Source organism: Protopterus annectens, chromosome 6.part0 (genome assembly GCF_019279795.1).
Source record: "Protopterus annectens isolate FY-2018-M chromosome 6.part0, PAN1.0, whole genome shotgun sequence".
NCBI lineage: Eukaryota > Metazoa > Chordata > Ceratodontiformes > Protopteridae > Protopterus > Protopterus annectens.
In genome coordinates, this window is record NC_056737.1 from 772,017,028 (window position 1) to 772,035,970 (window position 18,943).

Genomic DNA, 18,943 nt, shown 5'->3' on the forward strand with positions numbered 1-18,943 from the left:
TGGTGGTAGCAGCAGCTACAAAGAAGGAGTTGGCAGAAACTTCCTCATCTGTCCATCCCCCTAACAAGGAGTCTAGGACTATGGACAGATATGGGAAACAAATGTTTGCTTCAGCGACCTTCTCCATGAGGTCTCTGAATTATTTGTGCCATTTCACCCGCCTTCAGAGGGATCTCCTTAAAGAGCTTGGAGATACCCTCCAAGATCCATCAGCTGAAGGGGCTTAAGCTAAGGTGGCCTCCCAGCTGGCGACACTGAAGTCAGTTGTTAACTCCTCCATGAGGCTCATTTCTTATGCAGACGATGGTGCGAGTAGAGCCGCAGGCACAGACGTTGCCCTTAGGAGGCATGCATGGATGCGGCTATGTAATTTTGCGGAACCCTTCACAGCGTCTTTCACCAATACCCCCTTTGATGGTTCCGCTCTCTTCGGATCACAGGTGAAGGACACCATAACCAGGTGTGAATAGGAAGGCAAGACTCTCTCTGCTGTGGTAGTCCGTTTTTCCACTCCTTCTAGACCATACCCCAAGGGTCAGAAGAATGGAAAGATGTGGTTCCGGAAATCCCAGGGAGCCTTGCCTGACACACGTGGTGAGTTCCCCTCCAGGGGCAGAGAAGGGAACAATAACAGATGCCACCCTCATGGCAGAGGGGGTCCGCAGAACCAGGGCAGCAGAGAATCCTTCTCTGAGAAGCCCTTTCAGCATCCCTGAAGGGTTGCCCGGCTGCCCACCTCTGGAGGCAGTTGGGGGAAGGCTCTCACTGTACCCCAAAGCCTGGCAAGACCTAACTCAAGACAAGTGGGTACAGTCGATCATATCCAGAGGTTACAGAATTCCCTTTGCTCAACCCCCGTTACAGTCAAACAAGTCCCTTCCAGATGTTCCACCCAATCTAAGGGAACAAGCAGCCATAGAGATTTCAAAGCTGCTACACAAAAGAGTCATCCAGGAAGTCCCGGCAGACCAGCTCTGATCCGGAACTTACTCAAGGTTCTTTTTGGTACCAAAAAAGACAGGGGACTGGAGACCCATCCTGGATCTCAGCAGATTAAACAGATCTGTACAAAGAACAAAGTTTCGGATGGTTACGCTACAGTCCATTCTACCCTTCCTGGGTCAGGACAATTGGATGTGCTCTATAGATCTTCAGGATGCATACTACCACATCAAAATGCACAGGCTCTCCAGAAGATTCCTTCGCTTTTGGCTGGGGGCCAGTCATTATCAGTTCAGAGCTCTGCCCTTTGGTCTCACCACAGCCCCCAGGGTGTTCACCAAATGCATGGCAGTGGTTACGGCTCACCTGAGACGTCAGGGATTCCAGGTGTTTCCATATCTAGACGACTGGCTCCTCACTGCTTCCACCAGGCATCACCTCCTGCAAGCCAGGGACTACACTATCAAAACTTGCTCCAGGCTAGGTATCACAATAAATTTTGAAAAAATCTGCATTGTTGCACTGTCAGCATATCACTTATATAGGCGCAAATCTAATTACGAGGAACATGTTTGCGAACCTTCCATCAGACAGGGTATCACTAATTCGCCAACAAGTACAGATTTTATTAACATGCAAAACGATTCAAGTCAGGTTTGTCCTCCGAACACTGGGTTCCATGGCATCAGCAATTCTTCTAGTCCCCCTGGCCCGCTTTCACATGAGAATCCTTCAGTGGCTTCTATTCACACAGTGGTCCTTCCAACAGCTTCCCATGTCTCACAAGATTATGATCACAGAAGCATGCAAGAAGCACCTCGCTTGGTGGATGGTCTCCCCATCAGTGTCCCAGGGCAGACCATTTGTGCTATCCCCTCCAGTCACCTCAGTGACCACGGATGCCTCCCTGATAGGGTGGGGGGGCATTATCAGGGCAGGACAGTCCAAGGCACCTGGCAGCCTCACGAGTACCATTTGCATATAAATGTCTTGGAGAGGAGAGCCGTGCTTTTAGCGTTGCAAGCCCTTCAGGACTCTCTCCCTCCCGGGACCATTGCAATTCAAATGGACAACATGTCAGTGGTGTGGTACATCAACAAGCAGGGTGGAACCAGGACCTATCCTGTATGTTGAGAAGCACTCAGACTCTGGCAGTGGGTGATCTCTTCCCAACGCTTTCTGATCGCAAAGCACATCCCTGGGAGTTCCATCGTCATCGCAGACAGGCTCAGCAGAGCAATTTTCATGCCTCACGAGTGGTCTCTGAATCAGGTAATTGCGGAACAAATCTTTCGCAAATGGGGGCAGCCTTGCTGCGACCTGTTCGCCACACCTTTCAACAGCAAGTGCAGCAATTTCTTCTCCCACTTCCTGGCCACTCCCCCAGAGACGCTCTAGTCCACGATTGGCCTCAGGGACTTCTTTACGCTTTCCCTCCGTTTCCCCTAATACCCAAACTCATACAGAGAGCAACTGCATTGGGGTTGCAAAATGATCTTCATTGTCCCTTACTGGCCTCGACAGATATGGTTCCCATTCCTGCATCATTACCTTCTCGAGCAGCCTTGGATTCTGGATCCTATTCCAGATCTGCTGATTCATCAATCGGGCAGACTGCATCGATCCCTTCAAACACTCCAGCTCACAGCTTGGTTGCTCCACTTCCAACCTTAGCCAGGCTTCCTAATATTTCCTCCTCTGTGCAGGAAATTATTATCTCATCGCACAAATCCACAACTAGGAAAACCTACGCTAGCAAGTGGAAACATTTTTCTTGCTGGGCAGAGGCTAAGAACATAGATCCCTTTTCAGCCCCTGTCCATGAGATTTTGGAATTTTTAGCGGAACTCTTTCATTCTGGTTCCGCTTCTGCTACAATCAGAGTTCGGTTAGCTGCCATTTCGAATTTTCACGTCGGGTTGTCTTCAACGTTATGTCTCATAAGCTGTGTAAAGCCTTCCTCAAAAGAACCACTCTGCTTAGGCCCCCAATCAGGGATCCACCACCTCCGTGGGCTCTAAATTTGGTGCTAGCTTCCCTAATCTTGCCACCTTTTGAACCTGCAGCATCTTGCTCCATAAAGTTTTTATCCTGGAAGACTCTTTTTCTGGTAGCCATTACTTCTGCCAGACGTGTTTCCGAGCTTCAGGCTCTTTGTATTCGTCCTCCATACTTAGTTTTTCATAATGATAGGGTCGCTCTAAAGACCAATCCTTCCTTCCTTCCTAAGGTTTGTTCACAAAATAATTGAAATCAGTCCATAGACCTTCCTGTGTTCTTTCCTAATCACACCAATAAGGCAGAATATAAATTGCACCAGTTAGATGTCCACAGACAACTGCGTTTTTATTTGCATAGGACAAAGGACATCAGGAAGTCGGACCAACTCTTCCTTTCCTATGCTGAGAGCAGACAGGGCCTTCCAGTCTCAAAGGTAACACTATCTAGGTGGTTGTCTCACATTATTTCTTTCATTTACCAGCTGAGAAACAAAGAACTATCTATCAAACCAAAAGGCCACTCTACTAGGGCATTGTCCACCTCGGTGGCCTTCCAATCTAGGTTGCCCATGGAATCTATCTGTGCAGCTGCTACGTGGGCTAACCCACATACCTTCATTTCTCATTATAAACTAGACATGGTTTCCAGAAACAGAGCTGATTTTGGTTCCACTGTTCTGAAGAGTCTGTTCCAATGAGCAACCCAGGATAGTAGGTGCTAGGGACGTTGTCCCAACCAGCAAGAATGAAGGCGAGATAGACAACTTAACATAAAGAAGTTATGTACCTACCATAACGTTCCATGTTAGTTGTCTTCTTCTTGCCTTCTTTCTTGCGTCCCATCCTCCATCCCCCTATCCTAGTGGATCGAGAGGAGCTCCCCTTTTCAGATTTCATTGGCTGAACCTTCTCTGGTTGTCCTTTTCTGCTTAGATAGCTTCACAGTTAGGCCCAAGGGGCTTCTAGGGCAGAATTCTTCCTTAGTTATGTCTGGAATAGCTTTTTCAAATGAGCTCTGGGTAACTAGCGCCAGGCGTCATGGGATATGGGGTAGCCTCGAGCCAGTAAACAGCTCTCGAGCTATTGAAGATGGCCGAGTCGGAGCCGAGGATCGGCTCCGAACTCAACCAGCAAGAAAGAAGGCGAGAAGAACACATCTAACATGGAACATTATGGTAGGTACATAACTTCTTTTTTTCCTCAGCTGTGGAATACTGTGACAGCAAATTGTATGTCACTAATGTGTAACTTTATTTTTGTGTGTTTTTCCTTTTTCTTTTTTTGGAGGGGCAGTTGGAGATATATATATATATATATATATATATATATATATATATATATATATATATATATATATATATATACCACTGCCACATAATCCTTGCAATACATAGCCTTTCTAGTTGTATAACTTTGTCTGGTAGAGCTGTAACATTTCTCACAGCCATATTTCTTTTTCCATTTCATATACCTATGCCATGGTGGGGAATACAAAAATGCAGTTTCTCACACGTAGAGGGTTACATCTTATGGATCCTCCATCTGCACAATTGGTTGATGAGCAGCTGTGAGAAATCTGACCAATGTTTCCAGAACAGTGCCTGGTGGGACGTCATTAATGACATAAATGCTGCTGGTAGCTAGAACAGGACATGATCAAGTCAGACAAGGGGCAACATACATGGTCAGTGCAGCTAAAGGTTTGACAATCCACCTGACACAGAAGCAGTGGGTGGTTGGAGGCAGTTAACCAACTTAACCACCATTAACAGAGACAGGGGGCTTTCTGGCATTTAAGCATGGAGGTACGGACAGATCTACATCCTACGGTGGAATGCTAGATATTTGTGCAGAAATGACCAGGCCACCACACATATCTATCGGGGATGCTTTAGGTGGGTTTTGTCTTAAGATGGACAAGTATTCGGCATACTATTTCAATGTGCGATTTAGTAGAGCTTACAACCCATTACAGCTTCATTTTGCAGTAATGTTGAAGTTCAAGTTCAGTGGTCACTGGCACAAGAAAAGTTGCCCATTTTCTTCCCGTACCAATATATTAAGTATTAGTAGTTTATTCACAGGGCTGCAGCAATTGGTGTTTTCACAGATGATGTACTTTCAGGGTCCCCCACCATAGATGTACAACTGCCTGATGTCAGAGAACTGTTTGGTCGTAATCATGATGGCAGCCAAATACTGGCGTGGTTAGGGGTCACAGTGCCAGTTTTAGAAATGGACAATTTGATGGCCACTTTCCAACTAACTGTATCTCAGACACAGCTACTCTGCCTGTGCAATCTATCCCACAGCCTCAGACAGTTCTACCTGGGAATAGATGTCATCATCTGTGGCACAATCCCTATTGGTTGTCACAAGCTCCATAGAGCAAGCCGTGGCATTTGTGGATGGTGTTCTGATGGCTGAGCATACTGTGGTTACTGTTCCTCACTGGAGGTAGGTCTATCCATGGCCACTACCTAGTGTTTCTGCAGGACCATAATACAGGAACACAAGCAGACACCAACACAGAAATTGCTGCGCTGGTAGGGGATAGAATATGATATATGTGATTTCCTCAGGTTGTGCATGGGCCACATGTGAAACTTCATAGACATCTGGCACAGGGAGTTTGCATGTGGCTACACATCATGACCGATACACTTACTATGTCTTGTCCACCTCCATCTCCATGAGGGATGTTTGTCATGGAAAGTGGAGGCTACATTCAGGCAAACACAGTGTCATCATCTCCACTCCACCATCCAGTGTCGTGGGTAGTATGTTTTGATGTGGACATGGTGTTCTTGGCAAGGCATGAGCCACCATTTGTAGTCGCAGATAGCACTCTCTTCTCTCAGCAAGGTGTGGATCATGCCTGTGACCATCCCACAGAAGGACTCCCCCATGTATAAAGACTTGCAAAGTCTGAGTTTATGTCTTAGGTGGGTACCTTAGGACTGTCCACTAGTTAACAGCTCATCATCTGCTGGGGCTGTGTCCCAGCACACACTCTTTCATACATTTGCTTTTTCTACCATCACACCCTGTCACAGTAATGGAGATGGCAGCCCTTCCCTATCCAGTCTACCCCAGTTTCCCAACCCATCCATATGTGTGACATACACAGTAGTAGTACATGCAAGGGATGTACACAGAAGTAATACTGTTCAAATACACCACCACACATACAATGCCTATTCATGGCACTTGATACTGTGGCCTTCCCTGCCTATGTATGTGATGATAATTGTGCCCTGTCTTTTCTACTGTGTTATTTGGAGTAGCCTGCATCTGATTCACAATATGGCCAGTCTGTGCATGATATAGCACAGGCTGAGTCTAGAACTGCATGTGTCATGTTTTTATGTTCTATACAACACTTTATTCAAGCCCATAGCTAAAAGCTAGATGTTGCCTCTTTGTCAGTGCTGCCCCTGCTTCCATCTGGCATAGTCCTGCCCTGTTGAAATCTCCTCCACAGGCTGCTCATGTGGCACCTCCCCAGCTGCTGAGTTTGGGGGTTCCTCCTCCTGACAGGGCATTGTTGTAGCTGTTCTCTGCCATGGTGTGTGGATTTCTAATAGGTCATTAACCATGGCTCCAGGGCACGTCCAGCATCATCAGTAAGATGTCCCCAGGTAAAATAATCCTGCGCAAACCACTGATGAGGGTTATATGTGTACCATATGTGGGAGATTTGAGCACTGCCTGGTTGACTTGCCGACATATTGTGCCATACCTTGTGCATTACAGACCACCTGGCAGTTATTAGAGTGGAACTTCTTACTATTAAGATACCTTCTTCCCTGCTTCCCCAGGTGGGGCCTTTATTGCAATGTGGGTGTAGTCTGTGTTACCTGTACCTCAGGTAATTGGACTATGTCATAAAAAGGCCACATGGTTGTGACTTTCTCCTATGTGGTATGTGGAAATCACATATGCTTCATCACATAGTGTAACATGGCATGGAGGAACCTGTGAAGTATCCTTAAGGCAGATGCCAGGTATACATCCACAATGCTCCCTGTTGGTTGCTGAAAGGTACCTGTAGCCATACATACCTTGGTGTCCACAGGGATCGGTGCTCCAGGCATCCCGCAGATGTGCACATGGGGTGACACAGCTCAACCACCTCCCGTATGATGCCTCTGTTCACAATATAGCAGTCCACAATTTGAATGTCATTGGGGCTATGATGTGGTAGATGTGGATGGATGACTCACTGCAGCCAAGGGTGATGATGCTGAACAACATAAATACCAGTGGTGAGAACAGCCTCTTGCATATACAGGTGTACTAGTGTGGTGGTTACCCCATCCATATTTTCATGGTCTGCCTCTTGTAACTCCACATTTTAGCTGTGGTCAACAACTTTGGAGTTAGTGTCTCTTGAACAAAATGTATATGTTTTTGAATTAATCCACCATATTGTTTACTTTCATTTGCATGTATGGTTGCCCTCATTTTAATACTGTTGCTCATTGTTGTGGCATTATACCATCATTTGCATATTATTCAGGCTCCACAATTTCTCAGGTTTTGGCATTTGCACTCAATGAGTCTCTGAATCTTTCTCACCCTACACATGGCCACTTTTTATGCAAAGTCACCTACTACAACATGAAAACTGTTTTTGAATCCCACCCTGTATGCAGAAAGACTTTTACTTGATGATGTTATTTAAAGGAAGTGTAAGCATTTTGCAAGGCAGGAAATGCTAACCTACAGAAGTAATTTAGACATTAACCTTTGTTTAAACACAATTTTATGTCTAAAAATAGTACCAGCAATTTGCATGGTGAAGATGCTAATTGTTGATTTTACACAGAAAGAAGTGTGTGATTTTATTTTTGGTCCTCATGTTTACCAGCCCAGCCCCCAATGCCCAGTGCCCATGCCAGGTCTACTAGGTAATCTCCAACCCCCACCAGACTTGCTCCATTTTATTCACTAGGGTGGGTTGTGGATCCTGAGGGTGTCCTGGGGGCTTGTCTTGTCTATGCTCCCATCCAGGGGTGGGGGACTTTTTCTTTCTTCTTACCAACTCTCATTGGTTACGTATAAGGTCCACTCCATGCTTTGGACCACACCTCTTCTTAAGGAGTGTACCAACGAGCACCCTCCCACCTTGGAGGAGCATACCCATCCCTTCACTGCAGCTCCATCAGTTGCCTGAGCTGCTATTTGAACCGGGATCAGTTGTGCTGTAGTCAAGGCTTTATCCAGGTATGCCACTGGAGCAGCCCCCATGTTTGATTTTTGAGCAAAAAGTTTTGGAGCAGAAGTTACCATATGGTACGGAAAAGCCAACTGAAATTGCTTCAGTATTGTTGACAGCAGCTTAAAATAATTATGTTCTGCTGTCAGGGGTTTGGGAAGTGAAAGCATTTCACCACTATCTCTTTGGTAGAGTTTCACACTGGTAACAAATCATTAGCCGTTAGTATCCTTTTTACCAAAGAAGGCATGTTAATGAATGATGGTAGCTTGTTTCCTGGTGTTGATTACTTTTTATAGGACTACATTCCTGTGATATTGACTATAAGGCTCAAAGCTGCATGATAATGTTGATAGGATATCACATCTATGACATGGAGAGAGAGAAAAAGGATTTATGCAGTATTGATTCATTCTTTATGTATTGCACCACAGTCATTGAACAATTGCAAATAAATATTCTGATCCAAAGTTCAGAAATGATCCATTGTTGTGCAGTGTTTATGAGTATAAAAGGAAGTACAAAAGCAAATGATTTAGTATATCCTGCATTTGTTCATAGGTATATACTGGGCTAATGACCCTCAGAGCCTTGAGCCTTGAGCCTAGCCTTTCAATCCAATCCAGTTCCGTATTCTTGTAACATATGCTTGTAAATTGAAGGAGTGTGTTAGTTAGGGGTTGCTATAGAGTTATGTTTATTTTTGATATAATCAGATGTTAATGCTAAAATCTGTTTCCGTTTTTTTTTGCATATCAGGCTTTTTACTGGGAGTTAAGTATAGTGTATTTACTGCTGCCCTTTACAATTACACTTGCTTGTGGCATGCCTTCTGTAACAGCATTAACTTTTCTCTCTAGATACATTTATTCCTTTATTTAATTAGGATATGAATGCAGTTAGCTCTGCAACCACGAAAATATATAATATCATCTAGAGTACCATTTGTAGTTCTTGGCATTTTGTCACTGTGACAGAATACAACACAGGATAGATGTATTTTAGAGAAGGGCAAAAGAAACGTTATATGTTTGGTTCAGGAGCTATATACAGGTAGAATAAAAAGTACAATGTGTACAATCTTGAGAAAGAAAACACAGTGATTCATAAAAATCATTCATTCATTAGACATGGTGTCAGAGCTGGGGTCATTACTATGTTATGGTAATGAGGGGATCTGGTGCTGTTACACCTGTCATTGGCTGGGACTCGGGTATCACTGTTTGGGGGTAAGGACAGTGTAGTCATGGTATCAGGTTTGCCTGCACTGCAGCACATCAGCAGGGACTACCAATTAGTGTAATCACAAGCAGTGTGCCATCTGTAGGTACCCATTTATAATCCCATAAGTTGTCTTGTTGGACCAGCCCATATACAGTTGGTGTAGTGTTTGTTAAAGACATACATTTCTGGGGAGGTGACATTGCATGCATACTGTATGCATGGTGTACTCTGGCTGATCATACTGCATATAAGGTCTTACCCATTTTGTTGCAGTCTTTGTTTCTCACATGGGTGTGGTACACTGTTATGTCGTGTACTACCCTTAGATTGGGGAACAGTATTTATGAATCCACACCTAGTGTTCTTAACTTGTATGGAAAAGCAGGCATCAGTTGCTTTCCCAATTGATAGTGTTGCTACGAGTGAAGGTATCAAAGGGTAAAATAAATGATATGCATCCAGGACTTCACCACCATACTGTACTGTGCAGCCCTCTGCAAGTTATAGAAGAACAACATTTCACACTGTATGCCACGTTGACCTGATTGTTCAAATTTAGTGACATTGAAATCCTATTAAAGGCTTAATGTATCTGATCACAAGACTCTTTAACAGGCCATTTTTGAATCAGTTTATTTTAAGCACAAAAAAAATGGGACAGAAAAATAAATTGTGTACCAGGTATAAAGCTAATGAGAGCTGAATGTCTTTTTTTTTTTGGTTTACGTTTAGATTTTCTTTCTGTTTACAGTTGTAGACCATTATTTGTGATATGCATAATGTTCCAGAAATGTTTATCTGTACTTAGAAGCTATTGTCTCTTTAGAATGAATAAGAAGATAGCCCAACACTTAATATTTCATTAATCTGCATTCAGCTGAACTTGTATAGTATTATACCAACAACTCAGGCTTATTGTTTTCTTTTTTATTTATCTATAGGTGCCTCCTCAGGTTAATGAAGCACTGTTACAAGATGAAGATTACCTTTCTCGTGTATATGGGAAAGCTGTTTACCAGGGCCATCGTTCTACTCTGAAGAAGGGACCTTATATTCGACTTAACTCACCTTCGCCCAGATCTAAAGCACAGAGACCAAAAGTAGTTGAGAGCATTAAAGGTACAGAAAGTATCTATATTTTTTCATAAATTCCAGTTATTGAATAAAGCTCCAGATGCCATTTGCCTGCCTGCCTTGCAGGTACCATGGCTAGTTTTCCTGGAATCTGAATCTTCTATCAATGTACACTACACCAGTGTAGGTGTCTTTAGCAAATATGTTTATCTTGACTTAAGAGGCTTAACATTATATATGTTGCAGTATACTGAACACTGTGGCACTCCAGTAGTCACCAGTTTTTCTTACGTATAATCACATTCTGTTTGTAGTAGTCTGTCATTCAGTTAGATTCCTGCATGATACTGTTTTTGGTTCCACCCAGTGAACATTAATATATTTTCTAACTCCTTGTAAAACACACATTTAAAAGACTGTAGTAAGTCTGTGCATACAGCTTATACTGGATTCCATTTGTTTGCTTTCCTTTTTCTTTCCCTGGGATTCATTAACACCTACACTAAGCGTACACCACTCTGAGTGAACAGAGAACACAAGAATAACTCACACCTTCTTCTTCCCAAGTTTAATTTTCCTACTGATTTTCCTGCAGCCTAAAATATTGAGGGGGATTCATAAAAGTTATCAGAAAATGTAGATTACGCATTCACTTAGTGTAATCTTTTTGAATGACTAGAAACCAGAAAAAGAGGAAGGGATGTTCTTGAATACAGATCATGTACACTTAGTGTAGGCATTAATTAATCTAGCCATTTATGTTTTCCAGAGATTCAACCTAAGCATACATATGCAAATCAAATGCTGTAGGTAGAGAGTAACAGAAATTCCTTGCAGCATTTTTCTGAAAACTTATTTTGCATCATAATGTGACATGTTTGATTTGTTCCTTTTTGTTTTGGCTATATTTCAAGAAAACAGGAGAATAAAATTTCTCAAGATGTAGAACTACTTACAGAAAAATTTAAGATCCCTCCTTTCACCTCTAGTGTCTCATAGAACTTGAGACTAAAAACCATGTCATTCCCAATCCACAGGGCAGACTGCTCTGCAAAAGGTTTTCTTTAATCTACCTTAAAGTGAAATTCATACAATTCCCTCCTGTGGGGTTGCGTATTCCTTTTTTCTTCTGAAATTCACATTAACAGTTAACAGGTTTTTATTTTCTTGAACTATTCCTGAGCCCACGCCATTAAAATGGACCATCATAGCTATCCTCCACTTATGTAGTAGTACTATAGTTTCCAAGAAACAGTGGAATGTAAACTGCTGTGAGTCAGCTAAAGGAAAACACCTTTTCCTACAGTTAAACTCAACTGCTAGGCTGCTTTCCTCCTTACAATATGGTCCCAGTATTGTTTGGGGAAAGTCCATGCACTTTTTAAAGTATAACATCTTACATACTTTGCTCAGGAATTGCCTGCATAACATATCAAAGACACAGAGGAGTCTGTAATTTACCCTGTCAGGTACTGAACACAATCCTAAGACAGGCAATTAGTCCTGCTGTCAGCAGCTGCTATAAAAAAGCACAGTGTTGTGAAACTGTTTTCCATTGTCTTTATTGCAGAGAGGAAGAGAAACAGCATCAGTGCACCTGGCTAAACATGTATCTCTTTTTGCATAATAGTATTGATTTGGGTACTTCTATTATGCAAGGGGGTATGAAAAGCGGTAAATGTGTTGACATTTTACAAGAAAAAATATTTATTTTCTGACTTTTTCCATATGTCACAGAAAACTTTGATACTATGTCATATATATAAAGTAGTATAAACAACCAACATTGCCATCACAGAGTCTTTATTTTAGCATAATAAAACACAAAAAATAACTGGGGAAAAAAAAAAGATCCACGCTGCTCAACAAGCGACTAACTTTATTCACCAATTAATCTGGTACCTCAGCCGTTCGCCTTCACAGGATCTAACATGACATCTGAAGTCACAATTTGTATACAAGCACAAACCCAAGTATTTAGTTAAACATGCAAGTAAACAAGTCTCTGTTAAATATACACTTAATATAAAATATACAAAAGATACAAAATATTTATTTTCAATAAATTACATATTTTAAATAACTTAATAACACACATTTACTTCCTGATTCACACACCTTGGAAAAAGTGTCATATTATTTAATATCATTTTCATCTCCAGTTCAGTTAATTTACTTAAATAATCACCTCCCCTAGGAAGAAAAGTTTGTGCTAAAACACAGAAAAAGAAACCTGTATCAGAACCCCCATGTACTTTGCTGAAATGTTCTGCCACTGGACTTTTTAAATTTTGATTCCTAATGTCCCCTAAATGTTCCAAAATATGGACTTTAACTTTAAGCTCTATAAACACCGTCCTTGACTCACAAGCAAATTATTAGCAAAGAATTTTCTCCCATTAATCTTAGTTCCTGTAAGATTTTTTACTTTAAAACATACCTTACAGTGTCTACATGGAAACATACTGAAAAATGTATTTTATGTGTGTGCTGCTTCTATGCTGTGCTGGATCCAAAGTCTTCTTAAGACACACAGTCTTGCTGTGCTGTTTACTGCTGAATCAGAGACACAGAGCTTTGCATGACTCCATCTGTAGTCTGCTTAAAGCACCAAGCCTTTCAAATTGCACACTGATAAAGAAATATATTTCGCAGCTATAAGCACAGTTACAGATAACTTATTTTTATAACAAATGACACATCTTTCTGTTAGTTTGTAGCATATATTTACAAAGTTTTCCTTCATTACAAATATGAATGATGACTTCTACAAAATACCTCTCTCTGTCCCTCTCTCTCATAACTGAATTACTACACTTGTTATATAGAGTACTAGTCATGCACATAGATTTTATTTCCTCTTGGTATCTTTTTTGGCCTTCTGTGGGAAGTCACGTAATGACTGTTTTTAGACTTTTCTATTGTCCTGTCAGCAGTTCTGCTGATGTGAAAATGCACAAATTCACACAATCAGAATAACAGAAGTATGAAAGGAAACATCTGTTCTGTTCCTATTGAAAAAACATCACGCATTACTGACTTTAGATATTTGCTCTGCAAACATGAGAAAAGCATGTGATACTTGCTTTCCAATATTACTTTGTTAGGCTTTTCTGATGCTGTGAAGAGAAGCCTGTATGTTATACATATAGTATGAATGCCCATTTTACATTGCTAAACTCTCTACATATATTCAAGCAAACTTTTTATTCTATGCTTTATCTTTCAGCATATTTACAACAGAATTAATTTCACCCTTGTATTTATAATCTCTAGCACATACCTCTACATTGTATAAGTGAATTATGCGGTTTATAAACATAATTCAAAATTTCTTTTAAATTTTGGCTTCCCTATTAGAAAAATTGACGTTTCAGAAAAAAAAAACTTACCTATCACTTCATCATTGCTAACCATTTGCCATAAATTCCTTATAATCTCTTCCAGAGTGAGAACATGGTGAATATCTTGATACAAAAAATAATTTATTCTTATTTCTAATAACATTTAAATTACTAACCTCATTTTTATGTCTAAAATTATGCATACACAGTTTACCACCCTCCAGTAGACACTCATTAGCTCTCTTAATTTGTTCATCAGCATAGCTGTTTTTTCTTCTTCTTTATTTTGGTAGTAAGATGAAAATAATTATCTTTCATGTGATGATGCCCAAGTTTGTCCTACACAATCTCAAGTTTCACTGAGACTTTCCTGCTTTGGACATCTAAAAAGATGGCAATCAAAATAACTGACCATGGTTATCTCAGACATACTGCCCACAAACTTAGAAAGAGACCATATCATGCAAAGAAAATCTGTAATGCCTATTTGTCTTCTGGATTTGTCATTTGCACAATCGCATGGATTTTTTTTTCTGGATCTCATTTTAGCCTCTTTGGTGTTAGAAGTTGACTCATGACTTGTCACTCTGATATTGCATTTGCTGTTATTTAACTTGACATTATGCATGTTAATCTAGTCAACAATTGTGTCAGTCTTCTATCATGCTGATCCTACATTAAAAATCATCAGTTATGTTCAGAATATCTTCCAAGCCTTAATTTACCTGGGCTACAGCTCTTTGGAACAGTGTTGGTGCTGACAAAATACCAAATGGAAATCTAAGTAGTCTGTACATTCCTAATTGGCATTAAATGTACACAATCTGAGCATGGCTTCATCTGCTTTTATTTACTAGAAGCACTGATTTATATCTAGTAATGAAGAAAAAGCATATGACAGTTTTCAGATGACTTCAACTCTAATCAGTAGGTAATACTGTCTCTTAATCACTCTATATATGTGAGGATAAAAGCAGATGTGGCTAATGTCTTTCTTCACACCATACTGTTCACTCAGAATGTTGCCTCTAACTGAATCTTAATTAACACCTTAGCCTTCTGTATATTTCAGTTCCTTCTTATGTTTAATTCTGAATGCTTCAAGTACTTTTCTATGTTTGTGAATTATTGGCACAGCACTGGGCTTTATTTGCAAGTGATATTTTCCTTGCAAGCTTCCTACAGCTGTCAACAAGTCAACATTTTTAACGTGTAGTCTTTTAAAGTCTGTGAATTCTTTCGCCAATTCAAGATGCTGATTATTAGAATCAACTTCTGTAAGTGCAGATACTAAAAAAAAATGAACATTTTTGTTTTGATCTAATACGCCAGTACTTTATCAGTTAATGATGCCACTAGGTGACCAGAATAAGCTTTCCAGTGACTGAAAATCAGATCCAAACTTTCACAGTAAGACACTGTCCGGTTCGACTCTCAGCTAGAGCGTCTTATGCGTGGAGACATGCGTGAATGGGCGCACCTTCGTTGAAGGTTGTGCATCAGGGCTGGCAACGCGGCACGTAAAAATCAACTGCCAATCATTAGCGGACCGGAGTTCCGCTGTGGCGATCCCTAACTGGGAAAAGCCGAAAGACACAACAACAACATTATAACAAGTTGATCATCTTTTCATCAGTCTCTAATTTAAATTAGAGCATACCTACGCTATCTCTATAAATAAATTGGACAACTCGTTGGCTAAACATGTTTCCCAGAATGTAGGTCATAAATTCATGTTTAAAGCCATAGACCAAATTCAATTCAATATGAGAGGTGGCTCTATGAATTTACTTCTTGAGGAACATGAACTTGCATGGCAAATTTGCTTAAATGCATTTGCCCCTCCAGGGTTAAATGACTCATGTAACATTGCATGTTTACTTAAACTTAGAAGTCTGGTACGGTAAATACTGATTGTTGGGATTATATTATATATACAAGTTTTAGTTATATTATTAGTGTATTATTGTTTACTTTAATATAATACAATATAGTATTTTTTATTATGATGTATGTATAACTTACCTTTTATATAATATGGATATCTAGGTTTGTCTGGCATAGTTTTGCATAATGTCTTTTTAAATATTTGATTGGAAAGAGGTGTGCCTAATTCAGCGACTGCTTCTAATCATTTAAATAACACTATTTCTCACTGTATACTTTTTTCTGAAGAAGTTGCATTATTTTAGCAAGAAAAGCACTTCAATAAATCATTCTTCATTTTACTTGTGGGTCTGCTGTTCTGGTTTACTGCTGACTTGTGGTTCTCTAATTTAAATTGCACATTCTGTTCATTAACTGTCAGCATTTTTGCAACAGCCTGCTTTGCTCATTTCTCTCATTGTTTCATTTACATTTTCAGATGTCACATTATCAAGTTATTTTAGTTTAGCAACACCATTAAGCAGTTAATTTTCATAATTCTTTTAAATATCATGCAGATTTTTGAATGCATGTACTATTTGCTTTTAGACATCTCTGCAAAATATAATTTTATAACACAGATTTTGCAAGCCTGTTTAAAAGTAGGACAAGATGGAGACTTCCAAGATGGCTGCACATTGAGTAACAGCTTAATTGTAGCTCTCCCATTGTGAAAACAGAAACTTAGCAGAGAAAGCCAGTGGATTTATATTTCTGGATACATTTCAGTAACTGGCTAGTAAATGCACTGCCTGGAAGCCAGAAAAAAAAGAAGTACAGAGGACCTGAAAGAAAATATGTTACAAAAGGCAAGAAAAAACACTGACTGAGAAGAGTACTGCAGCTGTTCAGCAAAAAGCAGTGCAATCTCCAGACATGACTTCCAGTAACATAGAGAAAAGTAGAAGACAATTGCACACAGACCTGATTAAAATACATGAAACACTGTTGGAGTATATCAGCTCAAACAACAAAAGGCTGGAAAAAATGGAAGAATCTTTAAAGAGATATTCAGATGAGGTGATAAAGCTGCTAAAATCAGAGGTTGAATGAAGAAAAGGCTGGCTGAATATGAGACTGCTCAAGATGTGATGCTTCATAAAATAATAGAATTAGAGGACAGAGCATGTAGGGAAAACCTGGGATTTTCTGCTGTACCAGAGAAGCTGGAAGAAATACATTGTATTAATCTTATGAAAGCACAAATAAGCAACTAGATTGGTATTCCACAGCAGGAGTTGTTAATTGAAAGGACATGTTGTATGTATGCTCCAAACCTGGCTATGAGAAAGCAACTTAGACCTTTAATAGTAAAGATGCAATCCTACCAGCAAAGAGTTGATTCTGATAAAACTGTGGCAGAAAGACAATTTACTAAAAGTGGGAGACAGCAGAGTGTTTGTGGAGAATGATTATTCATTGTACACCAGACAAAAGAGGAGTAAATATATTCCACTATTCAGGGAATATCAAGAAGCAGGCATGAGATTCAAATTGCTTTTCTCAGCAGTCTTCAAAATATTCTTCCCTGGAGGGACACAATATTTTTTTTGATGAAGTACATGCTAAGGAGGAAATACAAAAGTTTGTCCAACAAAAAGTGAGCTGTGAAACAAAGGAGATTTTGCTTCTTATTCTTCTGGTAATAAAGACCGCAGAGAGATTCTGCCAGTGAAATATGTTCCAATTTTTCAATGGAAAATGCTTGAGAGAAGGAAAAAAGCACAAGAGTTGACAAGAAGACTCGAGAGTATGTTGGAAATGAAGCAGAGACAAGATTTGGGAGATGAACAGGAATAAAACCACTAACTTGGAAAGTGACAAATGTGGGGATACAAAGCAGTAATTATATTTCTGAAACATGACTGAACAAGAAATTCTTGAACTGTTGAACTCTTTTGGACTTTGTTAAACTTTTAGGAGACTCTAAAGCATGTGCACTACTTCATGTCATTAATGTTCAGAAAAATACTTAAGGGGGAGAGGAAGGAGAAATTAAAATTTAAGTAAAACATTTTTTTCTGAATGGTACTATTTTTTATAGTGCATGATTTTCTTTGCATGCTGTAAAGTAATGTTTTGTCAGGTATTTTTAAGTGTAATGGGGATACTAATGTAAACATGTGCTCTTGTTTTTTCTTTCTCCTTTCTCCTTCTGCAGTTTTAAGAAATGTAGGGTATATGTTTACATGTCAAATATGCAACATAATCTATAAGATTTAGGTTTTTTGCTTGGAAATGTTTACACAGATATTTTTATACTGCAAGCAAACTCCAGAGATTTTTCCCTCAAGTAGAAAGCAAATGTTGGAGGTCTGATGGGGAAGAAAGAGGTAATTGTGAACATATTTTCTGGGAGTGTAATAAGTTGGCAGACATTAAAGATTCCCTGCAGACAGCTCTATCAGAGATACAGGGTGAGCAATTTAGTGTAACTTTTTGTGAGCTGTGATACAGAACTGTAATTGTGTAGACATAGTAAGGCCTGTGCTGAGTCTAATTATGGTGGCTACTAAAAAGCAATTACTAGAAAATGGAAATCAAAGTCTAAACCAACTGTACTAGAAGTAAATATAGTAACAGAGATAAAACAACTGGAATTGGAATCTTTAGAAAAGGGTAGGAGCAAATTTACATAAGAAAAAATAGGAATTGTGGGAACAGTATATATAGGGGTGGAATGAGGTTTAAAAGAAGACAGGATTTGAATAAGTTATATAATGTTTAACCAACATTGATTGGGTACATTATATGTGATGTATAATGTTTGCAATTAAAATTAAGTCAATATGGTTTGTGATATAAAATGCTTGCAGCTAAGATTGTCAATATGGTTTGTGTTTATTTATATAAATGTATGATTGCCAGTGTCATAAATGATGATTTAATAAAGATGTTTCTTGTTTAAAAAATGTAGGACAAGTCTTTGTCTTCTGTCATACTTATAGCCACACCTGCCACAAGCCTGAAATTCAGTGCTGCATTTTATTTGGACTTTTGCTTTGTGACAGTGCAATTACCATATGGCTGTCATTCATATCTATTGCTTTAAGAAACCATCAAGCCTTTTTTCTTGTGTTGGCCTTGTTGTTTGATTTGAATTTTATTTTGCTCACTTCCTTTTCATCAGTTAATAATCTTATCTTTGAACAAGTAATTTTACTGGCTTTACTTGTATTCACAGTTTTTGATAAAGACAAGTCTGTTTCTCT

General features: G+C 39.8%; 1 protein-coding gene across 1 annotated transcript in view; it reads left to right on the top strand.

The window, feature by feature from the left end:
• The window catches only part of KIAA0586 (KIAA0586 ortholog), a 4,394,667-nt gene that overhangs the window by 2,388,791 nt on the left and 1,986,933 nt on the right, over positions 1-18,943 (top strand). The window contains exon 14 of the mRNA XM_044074450.1: positions 10,329-10,506. Within this exon, the coding sequence (XP_043930385.1) occupies positions 10,329-10,506 (178 nt within the window). The remainder of the gene's footprint in view (positions 1-10,328; positions 10,507-18,943) is intronic.